This window comes from Rattus norvegicus, chromosome X, assembly GCF_021556685.1.
Source record: "Rattus norvegicus strain SHRSP/BbbUtx chromosome X, alternate assembly SHRSP_T2T, whole genome shotgun sequence".
NCBI classification, from domain to species: Eukaryota; Metazoa; Chordata; class Mammalia; order Rodentia; family Muridae; genus Rattus; species Rattus norvegicus.
Window position 1 is genome coordinate 84,471,886 of NC_141554.1, and position 21,128 is coordinate 84,493,013.

Consider the following 21,128-nt stretch of genomic DNA (forward strand, 5'->3'; position numbering starts at 1 on the left):
TTCCCTACAATGGAAGTTTAACAGAAAAAGTTTAACTGAGACTATACTAAATGATAATATGCAATTTTTACAATTGTTTAATATTAACATACTATACTGAAGATTAATCAGAAAACAAAAAACAACAAAATAATGCTATTTTATGAAAATGAAGCCTTGCAAAGAAGTTAAAAATGAAATCATTAAATCACAAACATGTTTCTCATCATCTTCTATCCCCTTGTCTCAGTAATCCTGTATATGAACTAATCTACAATACAAACTATATCCAACCAAAAACAAGGCTCAGAAACAATACCTTAACTGCAAATTCCATGTTGGAAGCTGAATGTATGCATCGCTTGCAAACAGAGTAAGATCCAATACCAATATCCTCTTTCAACTCATACGCTTCACTAAATTGAGCAGCATTTCCATTTATCTGTTTATTAAAAAATAAACACTAGTGAAAACGAAGTAATTTCATACTTCCTCCATTTTTGTCCTAAGTAATCACATACCTTAAAAGTTATTTTAAAAAAAATTCTACAAACTTTACCAATATTTAAAAATTGCCTATATAAATTATGAAACAACTCTCTATACTATAGGCTTTCTAAAACATCAAAACAATGGTAAAGTGACTAATTTATAACACCCTCCATCAATTTCTTGCTGAAGAAGACCTAAAACAAATATAAAGATCTTAATTAAGTTACACTGAGAAGTAAATGAAGTTATTAACAATTATCTTTTAATAACTACTAAATATCCATTATTAATAAGTATGATAAATATTTATCCTGAAAGTGAACATTGTAATGATGCAGAACTTACCTGAACGATTGGCAATACATTTGAACTTGTAACAGGAGTGATTTTATATTCTTCTGCGATAGAAGTCGCAACAAAACTGAATCCTTTGAAGAGTTGATGAGCATTTGCGCTGGCTGGCAAACCAGGAGAATCTAATATTTAAACAGTTATATTTTACTAGAATTACAGATAATTGTATGATTACAATATCTGCAGGATTGTTTTAAGGTAAAGGAAACCATTAAATATCACATCTTGGCACACTATAAATGTGACTCATACTTTCTCTCCACTCTTTGTAGACCTGCATGTTATGTGGTCAATAATTTTTATTTAACTACTGAATTCTCGCATCTAACACATAGTAGGGATTAAATATTTCTTGAAAGAATATATGAAAATGATGTCACTAAAGGTCAATTAAACCAAAATCTAAACTGAGCCAGTGTCTGTCTCATGTCTTAGCTTGTACCACTATCCAGAAAATTATCAGCTTGTCAAGAAATTTGCAAAACAAAGTACCCTTCCTTCTTGTACCCTTCCCCATGCTTCTGTATTTCCCAATTACAGATTGTAGCAATCTAATACATGTAATCTACATTGTCAGAAAACCCAAACTAATTTTGTACAGTTTTTAAATTTTACTGAAGATATTTAATGTTTTTAGTAATTACTAGAAAACCTTAATTATAAACAAATATGTATTACCTTTAGGTGTTTTGGCAGTAAATTCAGGATCAAAACAAAAAGTATCATCTGGTTTTCCAGAAGCAGGTCTGAAAGGAGGCTGAACTTCTCTTTTATATAATTTCTAGAGGTAATGACATAGTGAAAAATCATTTTAACATTTTGAATGTTATTAATATATGTTGGGCATTCCTAATACAACATCTAAAATTCAACAACTAAAACATTTAGAAAGGCAACATGATAGTATAAATGTACAAATTGTAACCAAAACACAGGCACACTAAATAAATGTATTGTATGATATTATCTTCAAACCATTTGAATAAGGCATGTATTAAACACAAAGCATTTCATATTGAATTCTATCCTCAAATTTATTCACTTCCTACCATGTATATACATGTACTCATACACACACGCACACACACGCACACACACGCACACACACACAGACACACACAGACACACACAGACACACAGACACACACACACACACACACACACACACACACACACACTCCAAAACTATAAAAAAAAAACTTAAACTTTTGGGATATTCAACCTGTACATAATAAGCGAAAGTATCACATAAAATCGACAATCAGCCAATTAGAAATATATACATAGGTGTCAGATAATTGTAAACCAAATTCTCTATTTCAGATGTGATGTCCAAAGTCTAAAGAATCCAGAGAACATTTATGGCATCATACAGTGATGTCACAGTTTGCAATATAAAGGAGTAAAGATGTTTATTTCTGAATATCAAAATAAATTCTCCCTAGAGCTATGGGCATCCGAAACACATCACAATATAACTAAACCTTCTGAAACAACAAAATCAATAGATTGTTTTCATGACTACTTCATCTAAAATAGTTTATTTCCATATACAATACATTAAATATGCTCAGTGTACTTAATAATCCAAGTTCCTAAAGTGTGTGTGATTCAGAAGCACAGATGGCTAAGCAAGGTTGCAGTTGAGTAAGATGCTCTGACAGTCTGTGTCCATAAGTACACCAAGTGGACAGCCACTCATTTATCAACTAGTCTCTACAGAGTAAGGAGATCAAACTAGTAACCACAGGGCCTGAGTTCAGTGTTACAAAAGAAAGACTCATTGGGGAGAAAGGCAGGAGGGAACTGCATGCCATTTCCAACAAATCCAATTCCATTAACAACTTGCAGAGAGTGACAGTCAAGTCCATACCAATTGAATTTAAAAGTGTGAGTGGCCATACATCAGATAAAATAGAGTTGAAGTCATTAGCATTAAAAACAAACAAGGTCACTATATAATGAGAAAGAGGTCAAGTCAGCAAGAAAAACAGATATATCTAAATGTACAGGAGAACAAATATTAAACATTTATATAAATACTAGTTGATCTAAAAAGAGACAAAGGTTTAACTGCAATAACAGCCAGAAAGGTTAACAGTCTACTCAACCACCAAAGACAGCAAGGTTAACATACTCCCTATACCAAACGGACCAAACATAAATCTACCAAAATTCTACTTATTAGTTTCTCTGAACATTCTCCAAGATAGACAACAAGACAATTCTCATTGAATTTGGAAACACTAAAAACATATCAAGTATAATTTTATTATAGTACAATGAACTGGAAACCAGTAAAAAAATTGTACAGTATATAAATTCAAGGTAATCAAATATCATACATTTCAACAACTAATGAATTTAGAGAGGAGAAACAAACAAGAATTTGGAAAATTTGAAACTAATGGTTAAAACAAGTAACAAAAATAATACCTATTATGCCTACGCTTTATCAAGCTGGATATATAAACTAAAATCTTTAGAGAAGAATTTCTCAGTTTTTATTTAATATTATCCCCAATTTTAAGAAAGCATCCATAGTAAATTTTTCCTTGAATTTAATTTGTTCTAATATATATAACAATGAACAATGGAAACTTTAATAATATCTGGGTTTATTATTATTACCCTAGAAAAATCTCTTACAGCCTCACCCATTTTCCCTTTGTCCTACTCTCCCCCATCCAGAGTGGAAGTGTAACAACTATCTCATTTAACAGTTACAACAATTAGCAAGCAAAAATTACTATTTCAATACATCTAGTACTTCAAAGTATTACCATGCTATGTGATATATATATAAGCAAAAATGCCAGACTTAATATAAAATAAATGGATTATGCTTTATATCACCTTTGATTCTAAAGAGTTTTGCCCATTTCAGTATCATTTATTTACCGACAAGCTAATATTCAACTTACATTCCAGTCAATGGAAGAGAAAAAAGCATGTCTTTTGACTTCTTCAACTCCTTCTGATCCTATAATATGGAAATAAATTTTAATGGCTTAAATTTTAATTTTAATTTCTAATCTTCCTAATTGACTTCTAAGCTATTAGATATAAATATGATTATATTTTCTCTAGATTCCTTACAGTAAAATATCTATAATTTCTTGCCTGGGATTAACTTTTAATTATCAACTATTAATAAAAAACTGATTCATAAACTGGACTGTATAAAACAAGATTAATACCAAATACTAAAATGCCTCCTAACAAATACAATTTCTATTTAATACAACATTAACTTAATTTTTTCACAATTCAACTCAAACCTCATATTGATACACTAGGTTAAATCTACAAAGGACAAATACACTATAAGTTTAACACAAGGGCATAGATCATAGGATCTCATCAGGATCTACAAAAAGGTTCCTGAAAACTGGTCAAATATTGAGGAGTTGTGACAATATAACTTTCAAGTATATTAGGAGAACATAACAATCAGTCTTGAATATCTAAAACAATTATCAATACAGGTAAATTCTGCATGTATTTCAAAAGCGAACCCTATATTGTATATAAACTACATGTTCAACAAACCTTTTCATTAACTAGACTATTCCATGATTTAATCATAAAAATATTTTATGTAGACTACTAAAAATTCATAATACAAAGCATAAATAAGCAACAACCATAAATTAAACTGTAAGATATAAAGACAGTTATTTAGCTAGTATATATAGTATATTGTTATAAAGGTTAAGGAAGATAAAAAAATACCCAATCTATTTGCTGGATTCCTTTTGAATAACATCCTTAAAAGGCTTTGTGCTTCAGCACTAAGGAATTGGGGCATTCCAAGTTTTGCTCTGAAAAACAATAAATTTTCACTTAAATCTAGACAATATAAGCTAATAAATCTCAAAGTGAATTTAAAAGTTGTAACAAGTCCCCTGTATGTTAGAAGAAGAGAAAAAGGTAGTAAAAACAGTTTAAGTCTTTCATGAAAACCACATTAAGATTTCAATACTAGAAGCAAGATTTTTTCCCCTAAATAGAATAGTGTTTCTACTTACTTCAGTATCATATTCATGGTCTCATTTCTGTCTTTCCCTTGAAATGGCAATGTGCCAGTAAGCATTTCAAACTAGATAAGATAAAATAAAAAAAACAATTTATTACAACTTAGAACATATAATTAAATCTGACAAGACTTATGGTACATGATTACTAAATCATACAGAATTCAGTTGACAGTGGTTCTAAAGACAATCAGAAATTAGGTTACTTAACGATTCCTATGTATATCTCTATGTAGAGTTTGACAGAGTTGAACTGCAGTAAATGAAACCAATCATTTTTACTTTACTTCTGATATGTCCAACTTCTCAAGCTACATGTAATCTGAAAATAAGTTATTTGTCTTATAAACAAAGATATACATTTAAGGTAAGTAACAATAATGGGAAAGGAAAATATACACTAAAGTATCTGAAATTTACACATATCATGAAAAAATTTAAAAGTAACCATTCTAATCCTTCTAACAACAAGACAGAAATAAAAAATAAAATTAAGAAACAGAAATCCAAAATTTAAAGTAAGACTAGGGGTGGTGGTGCATTCTTGTAATTTTATTTATTCTAGAATATGAAGTCAAAGAATTACATGTCCAATGTCTGTCTGAGCTATATAGTCAGTTTAAGAACTACTGGATACCCTAGTAGAACCTGACCTCAAAGTATTTTTAATAGGCCTTGGGACACAGCTCAGTGGCAGAACAAGTTGTTAGCATATACACGACCTTTAAAAATAATGGTACACATATACATATGTGTAATAATACCTCTATAAAAGAAAAATGGAAACCTTTGTACATAGAGTAAAGAAAACATTTTAAAACAGGAATTTAACTGAGAATGAAAAGTTGAAATAATGTGTAACATTATTTTTAAAAGACTAGGTCTAGGGGGTTAGGGATTTAGCTCAGTGGTAGAGCGCTTGCCTAGCAAGCACAAGGCCCTGGGTTCGGTCCCCAGATCCGAAAAAAAAAAAAAAAAGAAAAAAAAAGGAAAGAAAAAAAAGAAAAGAAAAGAAAAGAAAAGAAAAGAAAAGAAAAGAGAAAGACTAGGTCTAAGTGTAAGAGAATTCTGCTATATGGTAGAACACTTGTCTAGTTTGTCCTAAGTTAAATGCTTAGTCACAAAGAAAGAAAGAAAGAAAGAAAGAAAGAAAGAAAGAAAGAAAGAAAGAAAGAAAGAGAAAGAAAGAGAAAGAAAGAGAAAGAGAGACGAGAGAGAAAGAAAGAAAAGAGAAAAGAAAAAGTAAGGAAGGAAGGAAGGGAAGGAGGGAGGGAGAAATTAAAGGGATGAAGAAAAAGAGGGTAGAAGAGAGGGAGGGAAGAAGGGAGGGTGGGAGCGAGAAAGGGAAAAAGTCCCAAATTAAAGCTCTTACTAGTTCATTATAGGAGGGCAGAGGAAGTGGTTTAGTGGGTAAGGCATTTGCCCCACAATTTGGATAAAATATGGGTATGACATGCATGCTTAACCACAGTAGTATGGGAACAGAAACAGAGGATCTCCAATTGTGCCTCTGGAGTATGCTCATCAGTCTAGCTAAATTATCTGAGCTCCAGATGCAATAAGAGGCCCTTTCTCAAGAATAAAGTGAAATTCAACTGCAAAACTTCAGGTCTGCTTTCCACCTCCCCACATACACACATGAACAAGCACATACACATACACACAAAACTATACTACTAATATACTACTAACTACTAATGCCTTCAAATTTTCCTTTTTTTGTAAACTCTAATCTTACAACAATCTTGAAAGTTTTTTCCTATTTCTAGAGATTTTATCCCTCTAATTTCCATCCATTTATATAATGATATGAATGTTAATCTTCCTAAAATATAACCTTTCTTCACCATCCTGATTCAGACTCTAATAGTTTAAAAATACCAAAAGAATCACATGGGAAAGTTTATAGGGTTAGGCTGCACTTCCTCCATTTTTGTCCTTGTTCTTGACTTCTCTAATCAAACTGGTTTCCCAAAAATTGCAAATAGGATCACAACAGTCAGTCTTGTTGACAAACTATAAAATTTTATTGATCCTTCAGAACTTAAGTTCTACATCTTCAATCTACATTGACATTTAAATGAATCTTCCTCAAACTTTAAGATACTTTTGGATAGTTTTCTCAGTTCTTTAAATTGTTTCTCCAGCTTTAGTTTATGTGTTTGCTAATTGGGGAAAATGCTATAATGTATTGGTAATTGTAATTTAATTTAATTAACTACTGCCTTCCCCAAATACAACGTTTGAAAAGACATTTAGTATATGGCAATGTCATGTAATTTTCCATGACATATGGGGAAAATGGACAATTAGATTTTAAAGGAAAACTGCTGTGATTCAACAACCACTTATCTATCACCTGTACTTAGTATTTATATAACCACTACAGTAGTTACTGAGATAAAACAGCTAGGGAAGGTGTGAAATGATTGGACAAAAGTGATGAAGTGATAAATTCTGTGATACCTAATAATATAGCATATAAGTGTTGGCTTAAATTAAGAATTACCTAAAACTTTTCTAAATTTCAGAAATGAATAGCTTATATAAACTTCTGGCCACTCATTGACCTTTTCAGCAGCAACATTAAAGGAGGCTATTAAAACCCTAGCCCTTCACATACACACCACACACTTGATAACAGACTTCCAGTGTATTGTATGCACACACCTGCACTTGTCAGAGACAGTGTGAGCCCAGCAGAAAAAGGGTGGTTCAGTCATTGGTGCTGTTTCCATGGCAGCAGGAGGAAGGAGCCCTCTTTATGCCTCATCAGAAATAAGACTCTAACCTGACTAAGAGGTTTTGAGGGACAAGGTGGGATGGGTGGGGGAATACAACTATGTTATGTTTCCAAATGAAATAAAGACAAATCAAGGTTAAAAAAACAAAACAAAAAAAAAACCAAACAAACAAAAAAAACCCCTAGCCCTTGTTTACTTGCTTGCTAGTCACCACAGTGCAAAAATTAGTTATGAATTATCAAAAGAAATCTTTCCTGAGCTGACCCCAAAGCTAGAAATAAAATCCTCAATAGTATTAATCATGTATTGACATAATTAAGGAAAATAATACAACTTACCATAAGTACACCATATGACCACCAATCAGCACTCTGAGAATGGCCTCTTCGATTTACTACTTCGGGGGCCATGTATTCTACAGTACCACAGAAGGAGTAGGCTTTCTTTTCTTGATCCACTGACTCTTTGCTCAGCCCAAAATCTGTAAGTGTTACCAAAAAAAGTAGCTGAAAATCTCAGGAAGTAGGAAATATGAAAAAAATAATGAATTAAAGCAATTTGCATTAGCTTAAATTACTCTTGAGGTAGCTAACTTGACAAAATAACAGAAAACAAATCTATATTTCAAGATAAAGCTCTTTAAGAATGTTTAAAAACTGTTCAGCCAATCCTCTTCCTTACAATATATTTTACCAGGTCTATAACAATTTTGAGGTATAAAAAATTTAACCAACGTTATCATATATGTTAAGTATAAACAGATGTAGCAATTTATATTTTTAAAAATATGACAAAGCACAGTATGCATGGGCAAACTTGTATTTGTGTCTACAACATTCTGAGAACTAATGGAATCAATATAAAATCAATCTTTACATCATAGTAACAGAAAAGTGATAATTTCAATTGAAAGAATAGTACTTATAGTGTCACTAAACACCCTGAAAGGACATATCACTCCATGGAGAACACGGATCTTTTCTACTTCCCCAGAAGCTCTGCTTCCCCAGGCTGCCATGTTGGAAACATGGTGTGTGACCTTTCCTGGGGCTTCGTTCAATTTAGCAACAGATGTTTAAGGTTCCTCCATGCACTGTATCACTTCATATTGAATTTCTTTTTAAAATTTCATTTCATTTAAATTTTTAATTGCCATAAAATATTTATTGACAGATTATGGTAGTAAATTTGATAGTATGTAGTAAGCAATGATTAAATGACAGTAATTAGCATTTTCCTTTCTTCAAATATTTGTCAGGTTAGGAATCTTCAAATTCTTTTATAGCTATTTTGGAATGTATACTTAAAATTGAATACTATAGGATATTAAAATTATTTCCTACACTTTATAAAAAAGGAAAATAGAAATAAGTCCATAACCATGAAGATCAGAATGAGCTTTACAGGGTACAAATTACTCCCGATTTCCAAAATGAAAAAATGTAAGCATTCAGAGCCTGCCCCACATGTGGCCCACGCATATACAGCCATCCAATTAGACAAGATGGATGAAGCAAAGAAGTGCAGGCCGACAGGAGCCGGATGTAGATCGCTCCTGAGAGATACAGCCAGAATACAGCAAACACAGAGGCGAATGCCAGCAGCAAACCACTGAACTGAGAACAGGACCCCCGTTGAAGGAATCAGAGAAAGAACTGGAAGAGCTTGAAGGGGCTCGAGACCCCAAAAGTACAACAATGCCAAGCAACCAGAGCTTCCAGGGACTAAGCCACTACCTAAAGACTATACATGGACTGACCCTGGACTCTGACCTCATAGGTAGCAATGAATATCCTAGTAAGATCACCAGTGGAAGGGGAAGCCCTGGGTCCTGCTAAGACTGAACCCCCCAGTGAACTAGACTGGTGGGGGGAGGGCGGCAATGGGGGGAGGGTTGGGAGGGGAACACCCATAAGGAAGGGGAGGAGGGAGGGGGATGTTTGCCCGGAAACCGGGAAAGGGAATAACATTCGAAATGTATATAAGAAATACTCAAGTTAATATAAAAAAATGTAAGCCCAACATTATTCTCTTTGTTTAATTAATTCAGACTCATTCAAAACTGATTTTCAAACCATGTTCAATGATTTTATCTAGAAAATAACATGCAGGAAACATCTGTGTTATGTCTTTCAGTACAATATTTAATCTTAATATACTAGATCCATTCTCTTAAGACATTTAAAATATTACACTAAAAATAAAATATAATAAGCAATAGTATTGAAAAGTAAGTCAGTGGAATATATGGTCTACAGAAGAGGAAAAGCCCAGGTATGTAGCACTTAGAAAACAGAAATACTACAACTTCCCGTCTCAAAATCTGTGAAAGAGAAAAAGTAAGATACATGGAAGTATTTGAATGTATGTATGCTTTTGCTAATATACTTACTTCAGTTTACAAGGTAATAGCTTAATCCTTTATTTTTATATTGATATATTAGATCCCTTAATTTAGTGACTTAGTTTAAACTATTCCAGTCCAAACATCTCTGTAAAAAACACCTTTTCAGTTCTTTGATTATAGTTTTCTAAATCATATGTAGCTTTTGGAAATTAATCCACTCAGTAAAATGTCCTTGTCATCTACCCGAATTCTTCAGAAATTAATTATTCTAACATTTAATTGCCCATCACATGGAAATTACGCATAGCTTGTTTGTTTGTTTGTTTGTTTATTTATTTATTTATTTATTTATTTATTTATTTATTTAAAATATTACGGTCACTTCCAGACTTGAGTTATTGTAAAGAAATATGCTTAGAAGTGTAAAGATTGAATGGTTCCATCAACTAGGTTATAGAACAGTCTCAAAAAAAAAAAAAAAATATGAGGATGTAGAACAACAGGTGGCTGAGACGTTAGGGGAAGGTAAAAGGAAGCTATTGCTTTTTTTCCAGATATAACTCATACTTAGTTAATTATTTTAGTCTAGAAGAAAACTAAAATCTACAATTTTTACCTAAAATATGTTTAAATTAGGACAGTGCCTCTATTGTAGATTTTTTAAATGTACTCAAAATACATTCAAACTATGTAACCTTTAAATTAATCTTGGTCCATTAACTACAAAAAATGTAACACAAATGAAGGCTAAAATGATAGTAGGCAAAGAAAAATATGCACTAGAATAAAAAGAAATGATTACATATTCACTTAGTAGTATATAAGAAAACGTATATACCTGTTAACTTGATATGTCCTATTTCGTCAAGCAAGATGCTATAAATAAAAATTCATATATAATATTATGAAACAAAATATATAGAAGCATAAATATAAAATTAGGTACTATTTGACACACTGGAAATTTTTCAATTATTAATTTAGACTAAAGTGTATTATAAAGAGTAGTTGGTAAAAGTAAATTTTATGTAACTGTATCACTCATATAATTGATTTTCATATAACTGATATCTTAATGATATCTAAATATATTTCAGTTTAAGAAATGATATACATACACACATATAGACACAACATATATATATATTATATAGTATATATGTGTAGGGCAGCAGGATGGCTTAGCAGATAAAGGCACTTGCCCTCAAAGTTGACAAACTATATTTGATATCTGGGACCCACATAATAGAAGGAGAGAACTGACTCCTACAAGTTGTCCTCTGACCTCCACATATATGCCATAGCATATACATGTAGAAGCACACACAGCAAACCAATATATTAAAAATCTTCAAAGTCAATATAGATAGCTTTGATACAAATGGAGAATAAAGCTTTACTTCTCTGGCTTCAGGTCTCTATACACAATTCCTAATCGATGCAGATGATCCAAAGCTAGGGCCAATTCCGCAAGGTAGAATTTCACATCTTCCTCTGTAAAAAGAACCTAAAATAAAATAATAATTTATCATTTGATCATTCTTCTATATTACGTACTTTTTAATTTGCTTCTTTTAAAAAAATCAGCAGACAGACAAATCTGGGCAAATTATAATAAAATAGGCGTAGTTCAATTTTGATTGGTACAACCATTTATATAGCAAGGAACTTTTCTGTTTTTTTTTTAATTCACTAAGCACTTTATTTGTTTACATTTCAAATGTTATATCTGATCCTGGTCTCTCCTTCAGGAACCCCACCATTCCATCCTCTCCCCTTTGCCTGTAAAAGGGTGCTCTCCCATCCACCCACTCCCACCTCATCCCTCTAGCACCCCAGACAACTTTTCTAGACAAATGTTATTAGTTGTCTAGACAAAATACTTCTTTACAAATATTAGCAATTTAAACATAATTCTTCCAGAAACACATGCTGTTTGTGTATCATCTAAGATTAAATGCACTTCAGTGACTTAGGGTTTTTAATGAGTCTCATAACATCAATATTAATTTTGATACACAGCATTGGCATACTGACTATACTCAATCAAGGTAATTGAAGTATCAGGGATATTTTGTCTCAACATTTTGTACTTCCACTGTTTCTACTATTTTCTCCTTTACCACCTACTAGCACTTCTCAGGAATTTCACCTTTTAGATCCACTATTCAAATCTTCTAATCTACCACAAGTTGTAAATTGAATAACCCTTAAATTAGAATTTTAAGCACACATCTGACCTAAACAGGATCCGAATCTTCTCACCTGTAAGTAAAGTTTATGGACTTAATAGCACTGGATTTTTCAATCTTTGTGTGTTGGGGAATAAAGATGTTAAGACAAAGTAAAAAGCATATGGAATTTAAAATCAGGATTAGAGGTTTAGCATCAAACATGTCGTTTAACCCTCAGGCCCTGAGTTTTTAAATCTTAACTAGGAACATTGTTCTAAGAGTCAAATTCACTAAAATGGACCTAAATGTACAACTGTATGGAGATATTAGTACAAGGTTATATCAATATTTACTCATAGTTGAGTATTTAATTTATACACACATTTGTAACTACTCAAGCATTACACAGAAATTTTAGAGTTATCAAGGGTTTTCAGATTGACAAAATAGCTTTTTCTAGAAATCTTCTGCTTTCAATGCTGAAACCTGGCCTATTTGGAAGGCTCAAATTTGAATAATATACCACATAGTCAAATTTGCCCATTTAGATTACAGTCACTGTATTTCACAATGCAGATTCATGTTACAAGTAAAACTGAAGAAAACAGAATTAATATTTCTCACTATCTAAGTTTCAGGGATAGTTCTTTGAATACTCTAATAATCAAAGTATAAAACATTATCTTCAACATTTTATTAAGAATAAAAGTACTTTTTACTCATTTAACTTCTGCGGAAGAACAATCAAATGGCCACTGAAAACCAATATATGACAAAACTTTAAATATCACTTAGGTTACTTACACATACTGTCAAACATACAATCTTATCCTGATGTTGTCTTTGTAGAAAGCCTCACATAAATAAGAAACCTACCAAAAAGTAATTATGTACCAGACGCAATCTGTGCCAGGACTATGTATTCTTTCTTTTGTTACAGTCTTCCAAAAACTCTATAATATGCCATTATCAACATCTTACATATGTGGAAAATGAGATTAAGAACGACTAAGTAATTTGCCCAAAGTAAAAACTAGTAAGTAGAAAACATAGGATATGAATTAAGGAATGCCTGTCCCTAAAACATGACCTTTTTCCCAGAAGACACTTGTATGTCACCTATATTTCCCTCATATTTTAGGTTCATGGCTAAAATTATTTCACATTTGCTAACTAACCTACTCATAACCTACCTCAAAAGAAAAAAGTCACCCAATATTCCAGTAAAAGAAAAAAACATTATTAACATGTGGCTTAATAACGTATGTATGGGATTGTATATATTAAGATACTCGAATTGATACTACATCATATATTATATAGAAATTTCTTTATTTTCAGTTAATGTTATATAATAAGCATACTCCCATACATTTCAAACTTGTTTATGATCATTATTAAATTAGTGCATATTAATCATAACAGCTCACTATGATTTGCCAAATATTATCATTCTGAACAATTAGGTTATTTCTAATATTTACTCCTATCAATATAATAATATGCTATATTACAATATATAAATATTCTTATATATGCATACATCTTTGTATTTCACCAGGATGCATTCCTAAGTAATAAAACAGTGAATACTGGGTCAAGAAACATAGTCTAGATTCCTGACATATACAATAAAATTTCTTTCCAATAAGGTTACAATAGCTTCCATGCCCATCAACAATTTTTGAATATATTAGCCATACTATTTATAACAGAACCAAATTATCCCTTAATGAAATATTAATTTGACATAAGAGTATTAAATTTGATTAAATTTAAATATATTTATAGACCAAGGAGTTTTCCATACATTGTGGCCTTTCCAGTTTTCATGAAGTTGTCTATTTTTCATTAACCTACATTCTGTTCAGTAGGTAGAAGCCATTTAAGTATCATGAAATCATGCCTTGCAGAGTCTTGAGTTCAATTTCCAGCCACATGGTGACTCACCCATCTACGCTGGGATTTGAAGCCTTCTTCTGGCGCGCGGATGGACATGCAGATAAGAGCACTTATACATAAAATAAATAAATCTTTAAAATGTTTTTATCATATTAATTACAAGTGGTTTTCAAATATGTGCTTGTTTTGATAATTAGTTCTTAATTTTATATAGTCAAATTTATTTTATCTGTTTGTTTTGCCCTTATTACTTTAAAGCTTACCAAATGTCCATTCAATGATAAATACCTAAGTACACAGCTGCATTTTATTTTAGGATACAGTGATTACTTCTAAGATACAGTTCTATTTTATAGGTAAAATTCACTTGGTGTATGATACAGATAGGGTTAATAATTATTTTTGAACTATCTAACCAAATTCTCATAAATTGTTTTCACTGAACAATTTATTTTCCAAAATATATGATTCATCTTTAATACATAGTCTTATGTGTTTGTGTGTGTGTGTGTGTGTGTGTGTGTGTGTGTTTGTGTGTGTGTATTCATGGGTTATACAATATGCTCCTGATTATGTGTTTGAACTATAAATTTTGCTTACAGAAACTTTTTAATAATTGACAAAAAAGTTATGTTGGAGCACACCTATAATCCTAGCACTTAGGCCAGCCTGGCTCTTAACAGTTAGACTCTGTCACAAAAAAAGGAAAAAAAAACCAAATGACTAAAAAGTAAATTTTAAGAAAGTATATATATGAAATTTTTTGGCATGTTTCCTTATCTAGATAAATTGTGAAATTATACTGTCAATTTTAAACACACTGATTTCTACTGAGATTTTTGTCTGGAATTTTATTAAACTAGTAAATGAATTTTTCAAAAATGTTAGTTTTATAAAAATAAATTGAAGATATTTTCTTGATATTAGCAAAAAAGAAAGTTCTAGGTCAAAATTTTATGTGTTTATGTATGAATTTATTTGAGTATGTATGTGTCTGTGTGTATTTTCAGTGAGAAAAATTGAGGCAGGTACTTTTTTTAAAATGTAAGGAACAAACATTATAAAATTTCTTAATACATGCTAAAATGAATTTTAAAAGTCTATTTCTAAGGCACAAATAATTCTTCAGTTTGGATTACTCGACTTTTTACTCACAAGTGAAGTATAACCAACAATCAACTACTTATAAAAAGCTGCCTGTAGAATTAAGTACTGAATCAGTTTTTATTGTCTATTCAATAAATAAACTAATTTATTGTCTTTTGGGAAATGCATTTAAAATGCTTGCTCTTACCTAATATTCCAGACTTAGGAATGAAAACTTACTGACTGCATCTCTGTGCTAGTATGATTTAGAAAGTCCCACATCGAGAATGGAAGTCTGAAGAGTTTAAAAGAAAATTAGAAATGACTACAGGTAAGAATTTTTCATAAACATTTGTGACAATTTAAAATCTAACATAAGAAATAATGAATGCTGGAGCCTTGTTATACCATTGTCCTTCTATAAGTTTCTTTAAACTTTCCCCTTGGATAAGGGTCATAGACAGACCCTATTACATGCTAAATTATGTCCTACAGTACAAAATATATGGTCATGCATGCCAAGTTCTGCACTGGAGGTAGACAGATATAAGCCAGAGACCTCAGCCACTTAAGCACTGACTAGCATGCCATAAATACATTGTTCCTTTATCACAAGTTCTAGAGCTCTGGGGAATCAATGGTAGCTCTCCTACACTCAACTTATACATTCTGAAAGTTGGATGTTGAACTACAGTCATCCAATTAAAACTTTGCTAAGAGACTATCATTTCAAGACAAAATAAAATGGACAAGAACAGAAGCTATTCTCCTGCCTGAAACATTCAAAACACAGGACAAAATATATGGAATGATATTTCTCAAGACACTGGACATCTAGTAACAAAAGACAGTGAAATACTGAGATATGAGTAACAAATGTGGCATGTCCTATGACTGTACAAGCTTACTACCTGGAAATTTTCCAAGTAGTAGTACAGGGCGATCTAACTCAATTGGAGCTCAGAGGTTTTCTGAAGTAATGAGTTAGAGTCAAGAGTCTTGGAGAAGAGAATTCAAAATACCTAAGCAAAGGAAACTGCAGAACGACCTTTCAAGACATGTGAATAGTTCCAAAGATATAGATGGGGTGCATAGTACATGTGAATGAGGACACTATGCTGTCAGGAAAAGAATCAAGAAAACAATCCTTGCAACTTACATTGGGCAATGAATAGCTGTTGTTATCTTCGAGTAGAGCAGAAAACATCACACACATAGAATCAGAATAACCAGAAGGACTTGGCTTTAATAGCTGATCAAAGTTACTCCTAATTAAATATTCAAGTCTACTCCAACAAATTTTAAGAGAAGACTTGAAAAGATAAAACTATTTCTATATTTCAAGCAAGCATCAGTGTATTTCCAGAAGCACAAAAAAAATTTCATCATCTAGTACATTAAATTTCACTAAGACTGCCCGGCGGATATAAGAAAGTCTCAATCACGGATCAATACAAACTATCTGAGCTCAATAGAAAATATAGTCTTAAAGGATTAAAAGAACCCACTAAGCTCAAGAAGATAAAGTACATGCCTTGTTTGGAAAGCAAGATAATAAATCGTAATTCCAAGGATGTCGTTTAGAGTAATTAGAAAAGGTTGTCATTTGAATAGTGAGGAAAATTAACCCCATAGTAAATGTTGTCCTAGTCCTTAGTGAAAATGCTTAAATGCAAGACCCAGAGTTGGAGGGTACAAGTAAAGAGTGAGTCCCTACCATGTGAGGGGCTCAGTGTTTAATTCTTCAGTACTAAAGATAAAAAGAGCCTATATGATCAAAATGACAAAGCATTTATTATGCTAGAAAGTTAAATTCACCAACCATCGAATACAAAGTCATATCTATGTAGTAGTACACACCTTTAGCCCCAACATGTTGAAGGCTGAAATGGAAAGCATTGAATCCACATCAGCCTGGAACACAATAATATCTACCAGTTCTAGAAAAAGAAAGGAAAGAAGAAAGAAGGAAGGAGGGAAGTAGAAAAGAAGAGAGGGAGGGAGAAAAGATAAACCTTGCAAGTATGCTGCCACTGAGCTATAAAATAAGTCATGAAAAATATTTAATGAATATGGCAACTGTTATTAAGACCATATGTCCCTGACACCAAGTTAAAATTTCACATTTTAAAATTTAATAGAAATACAAAATAACAAAATAAAATGTTAAGGAATACTACCAAGCTAGCAGCAGAACCAAAAAATAAACTGTAATTATTGCAATTGATTCAATATAAGTTAGATAGTAGGCTTAAAGAGTACCATATTGAAATATATAATCACATATAAATGGAATAAGCCTAATATCTCACTTTAAAAAACCCACATTTTCAAATTGGAAAAAAAAATCAAGGAGGCTATAAGTACTTTTTAATTGCTATAAATAAAACTACAATTAAAGTGAAGATACAAAGTTAGACTGAGCTACTGCTGCTTTTTAAAAAGACAGCCATCAAACTACCAAGTAATTCATTTAATAATGAAATCATCTTCTTATCAAGAAAGGATACCACCCATAAAAATTTCTTTTAAACTTTGGTAGAAATTGAAGAATTATACAAATCTGTAATTCGAATATTTCATGTGTTTCTAAAATATAAAAACATGTATAGTATGTATTATAGTCTCAATTTCTAAAGCAACCACTACTAACCAACCTGACCCAACAGGTTGGTTCATATTTAATGAACCTTCCACCACCCGACAAGAGATGTCCAGAAAATAACCATATGTGTATAAATTAAATATCTTTTCAAATACCCAATAAGTCAAATAAAAGAAATGAGAAAATACATTAAACAAAGTAAAAGGGCCAAAATATCAGGAGTAAATTAAAACAGTACTTAGTTTATAATACTAAATGGCTGCATTACAAAAGAAGCCTTCAAATCAATGAAAAAGTTAGTAACTACAAAGGAAGTCATAATACAAATAAAAGAAACAAAAAATAGAACTATAACAAAAATCAGTGAAGCCAAAAGTGTGCTTCATAAAAACAATTATAAGGCTGATAAACTTCTAGCAAAGCCAAGAGAGCCAAAGAAGAGAAGACAAAGTACCACCATAAGGAGTGAAAGTCATACACAAAAAAGGATTCTACGGTTACGAGAGAAGCTAACAAGGGAATATAATAGCTTGAATGCGAAATCTCATAGCTGTTTGTGAATTTGGCACTTAGTCCCCAGCTGTTGGCACTGTTTGTAGAGGTTATGAACCATTTAGGACAATAAATGTCGCTGGAGAAAGAATACCAGGGCAGGCTTTGCACATTAATAGCCTTGCCTCACTTCCATAGTGAGACAGAAACTTTCTGCTTCCTACCTCTGCTGCACACCTCTCTTGTTATGTATTCTCCCTCTGTAACTGCTAGCTAAAATAAACTTTGTTCTAGAAGTTCCTCTTGGTCATAACATTTAATACAGCAAAAGCAACGACAAACTAATACAAAACCTATAGGTACAAATGTGATGGAACAAATACATTCCTTAAAAGACACAAGCTCGTACACAGCCCACAGGTCTATTATATAAAGTGTCTTTTGGTTAAACACCTTACCAAAAAGAATGTTTTGGCCAAAACAACTTATCAGTGGAACTGACTTCACATAGGAATTCTATCAGTCATTATTAGCAATTAATACTGAATCTAAATAAATTGTACTGTAAAGATGAAGACAAATGCTATTCAAAGAAAAAATTCTTATCCAAATTATGAAGCAGGAATTACTCTTGATACAACAAACAAATGTGGAAAACATAAAACAAAATAAGTAGTCTTTTATAAAACTAGCTAACAGTGTGGAGAGACGGCTTAGCAGTTAAGAGGGCTGGTTGGCTTTTCAAGAGTCAGATTTGAGTCTTACAGCCACCATGGCTGTCTACAGCCATCTGCAACTACAGTTAACTACAGGTCCAGGGGATATCACGCCCTTTCCCAGTCTCCACAGGCACTACCTCAACCCGGTGCCCAATTGCACATTCAGACAAAACACCCATACACATTCAATAAAAACAGAAGAAAAAAATTAAAAAGTAAAGAAATAGAAAATGTACTAAACATTTAGCACACATCCAATAATATTTTAAAGTAATTATACCTGATGTCTATGTGGCATTCATTCAGAAATGCAAGGTTGGGTTACCATTTCCTAATTCCCCATATCATAAATTAAGCAGAAAAAATCTCAATTAAATGCATGTGACAATCTATTAAACATCTAATAAATCATCTCCCCGCAATAGAATGAGACGATAACTGAACCCAATAAAGAACACAGAAATATATAGCTTTACGATTTATAGTGAAATTAAGCTTCCTTCTATTTTGAAGCAATAAGAATGTCTGCTCCCATCAAATTTATTCAAAATCCAAATGAAAGTTCAAGCCAATGTTAACAAGGTCACAAATAAAAGAAGTAAATCCAAGATATCTAAAGATGAAAGAATAAAGCACCCTGCCAAAAGTAATTAACACAAAAGCTTTTGTCATCTACATAAAAAGCAGCCAGAATATGTAATTCTACTAGATTATGAGATACAAACTCAATATAGGAAATCTATTGTTTTTCCCACTGAAAATGAAATTAAAAGAACTATTCTACTTACATCATTAAAACAGAAAGCACTAAAAAAAAACTGACAAAAGATGTGCAAGCCCGATACACTGGAAAAAAAAAATCACTGCTAAAATTAGGCAATTGCTAATGGAGTGGAAAGAGAATCCATGTCTATAGAAAATTCTATGTATTTTAGATGTCTGTTTTGTGAAAAGTGATCTCCAGGATGAGTGAAATCCTAACCAAATTTCATGTAGATATTATTTCTAGAACATGGAAAGTTGAATTTAAAATTAAGAAATGAAAATGACCTACAAGAGCCCACACAATTTTCATGAGAAAAGCAAAGCTTATGGATTGTACCCACTGACCTCCAGATATATCATAGAGAATCAGTAAAGACTGACAAACGAATCAGTGAACAGAACAGAGTATCCAAAGATAGGCCTTCACATGTATGACAATCTGATTTTCACTGAAATTATAAGGTAATTCAGTGAAGAAAGGATAAGTTTTCCTAACCACGATGCTAGAAATGGACAATCCTAGCAATTTTAAAAAGACTTCCTCACACAACTACACATTAAAATAACCCCAAGTGAATTAAGATTATAAATATAAATATAAACTATGGAAATCTCTAGAATACACAGGAAAATCTTTACCTACAATTAGGTAAACAATTCTTACATGGAATATTAAAAACCATTAATTTAATGGGAAAATTATTAAACAGACTGCACCAAAATTTAGAAATTCTTCTTTCAAAAGATATAATACTAAAAAGGCAAAGTATAAACCAGAAGAAAACCTTTTAAATCAGCATATATGATTAAAGACTTACATCTACACTATATAAGGAACTCTGGAACCTCAAGAAGAAAACAAATAATTCAATTTAAAATGGGCAAATGTTTAAACAGTTTATCAAAGAAGATAGAAAATAAACTCAGAAAAGATGCCCAAAATCATTAGTCATTAGTGATGAAATTCAGAAATTAGGTAACACTATATATTCACCAGATGTTCAACAAAACTACACACAAAAAAAAAAGAAAGAAAAAGAAAGGAAAACTGATCATACCAGGTGTTGGCAAGGATGTGAAGCCAACTGAAATTCTTATATGCTGCTGTGTGAAGTGTAAAAATTATATAAGCATTTTGGAAAAACAGTCCAGCTATGTCTTCACAGTTAAAATTTACACCTACCATGTAACCCAGCAGTTATATTCCTAGATATTTCCTCATGAGAAATGAAAACATATGTCAATACAATTATTTGTACATGAATGTTTACAGCAGCTTAATTGGTACTACCAAAAACTGCAATAACTCAAACATTCATCAACAAGCAAATAAACAGAACATGGTGCATCCATACAATGGGTACTGCTCACCAATAAAAGTGAATGAACTGGTACACGAACAACATGGATAAACCAAAATAATTATAATGAT

General features: G+C 31.8%; 1 protein-coding gene across 11 annotated transcripts in view; it reads right to left on the bottom strand.

Moving 5' to 3' along the window:
* The window catches only part of Rps6ka6 (ribosomal protein S6 kinase A6), a 154,436-nt gene that overhangs the window by 23,420 nt on the left and 109,888 nt on the right, over positions 1–21,128 (bottom strand). For all 11 annotated transcript variants that reach the window (XM_087599853.1, XM_087599852.1, NM_001191721.2 and 8 more), the window contains 9 exon segments: positions 11,354–11,460; positions 10,792–10,829; positions 7,945–8,087; positions 4,857–4,927; positions 4,561–4,649; positions 3,750–3,808; positions 1,504–1,606; positions 817–947; positions 299–421 (listed from right to left, as the gene is read on the bottom strand). In XM_087599853.1, coding sequence (XP_087455979.1) covers positions 299–421; positions 817–947; positions 1,504–1,606; positions 3,750–3,808; positions 4,561–4,649; positions 4,857–4,927; positions 7,945–8,087; positions 10,792–10,829; positions 11,354–11,460 — 864 coding nt within the window.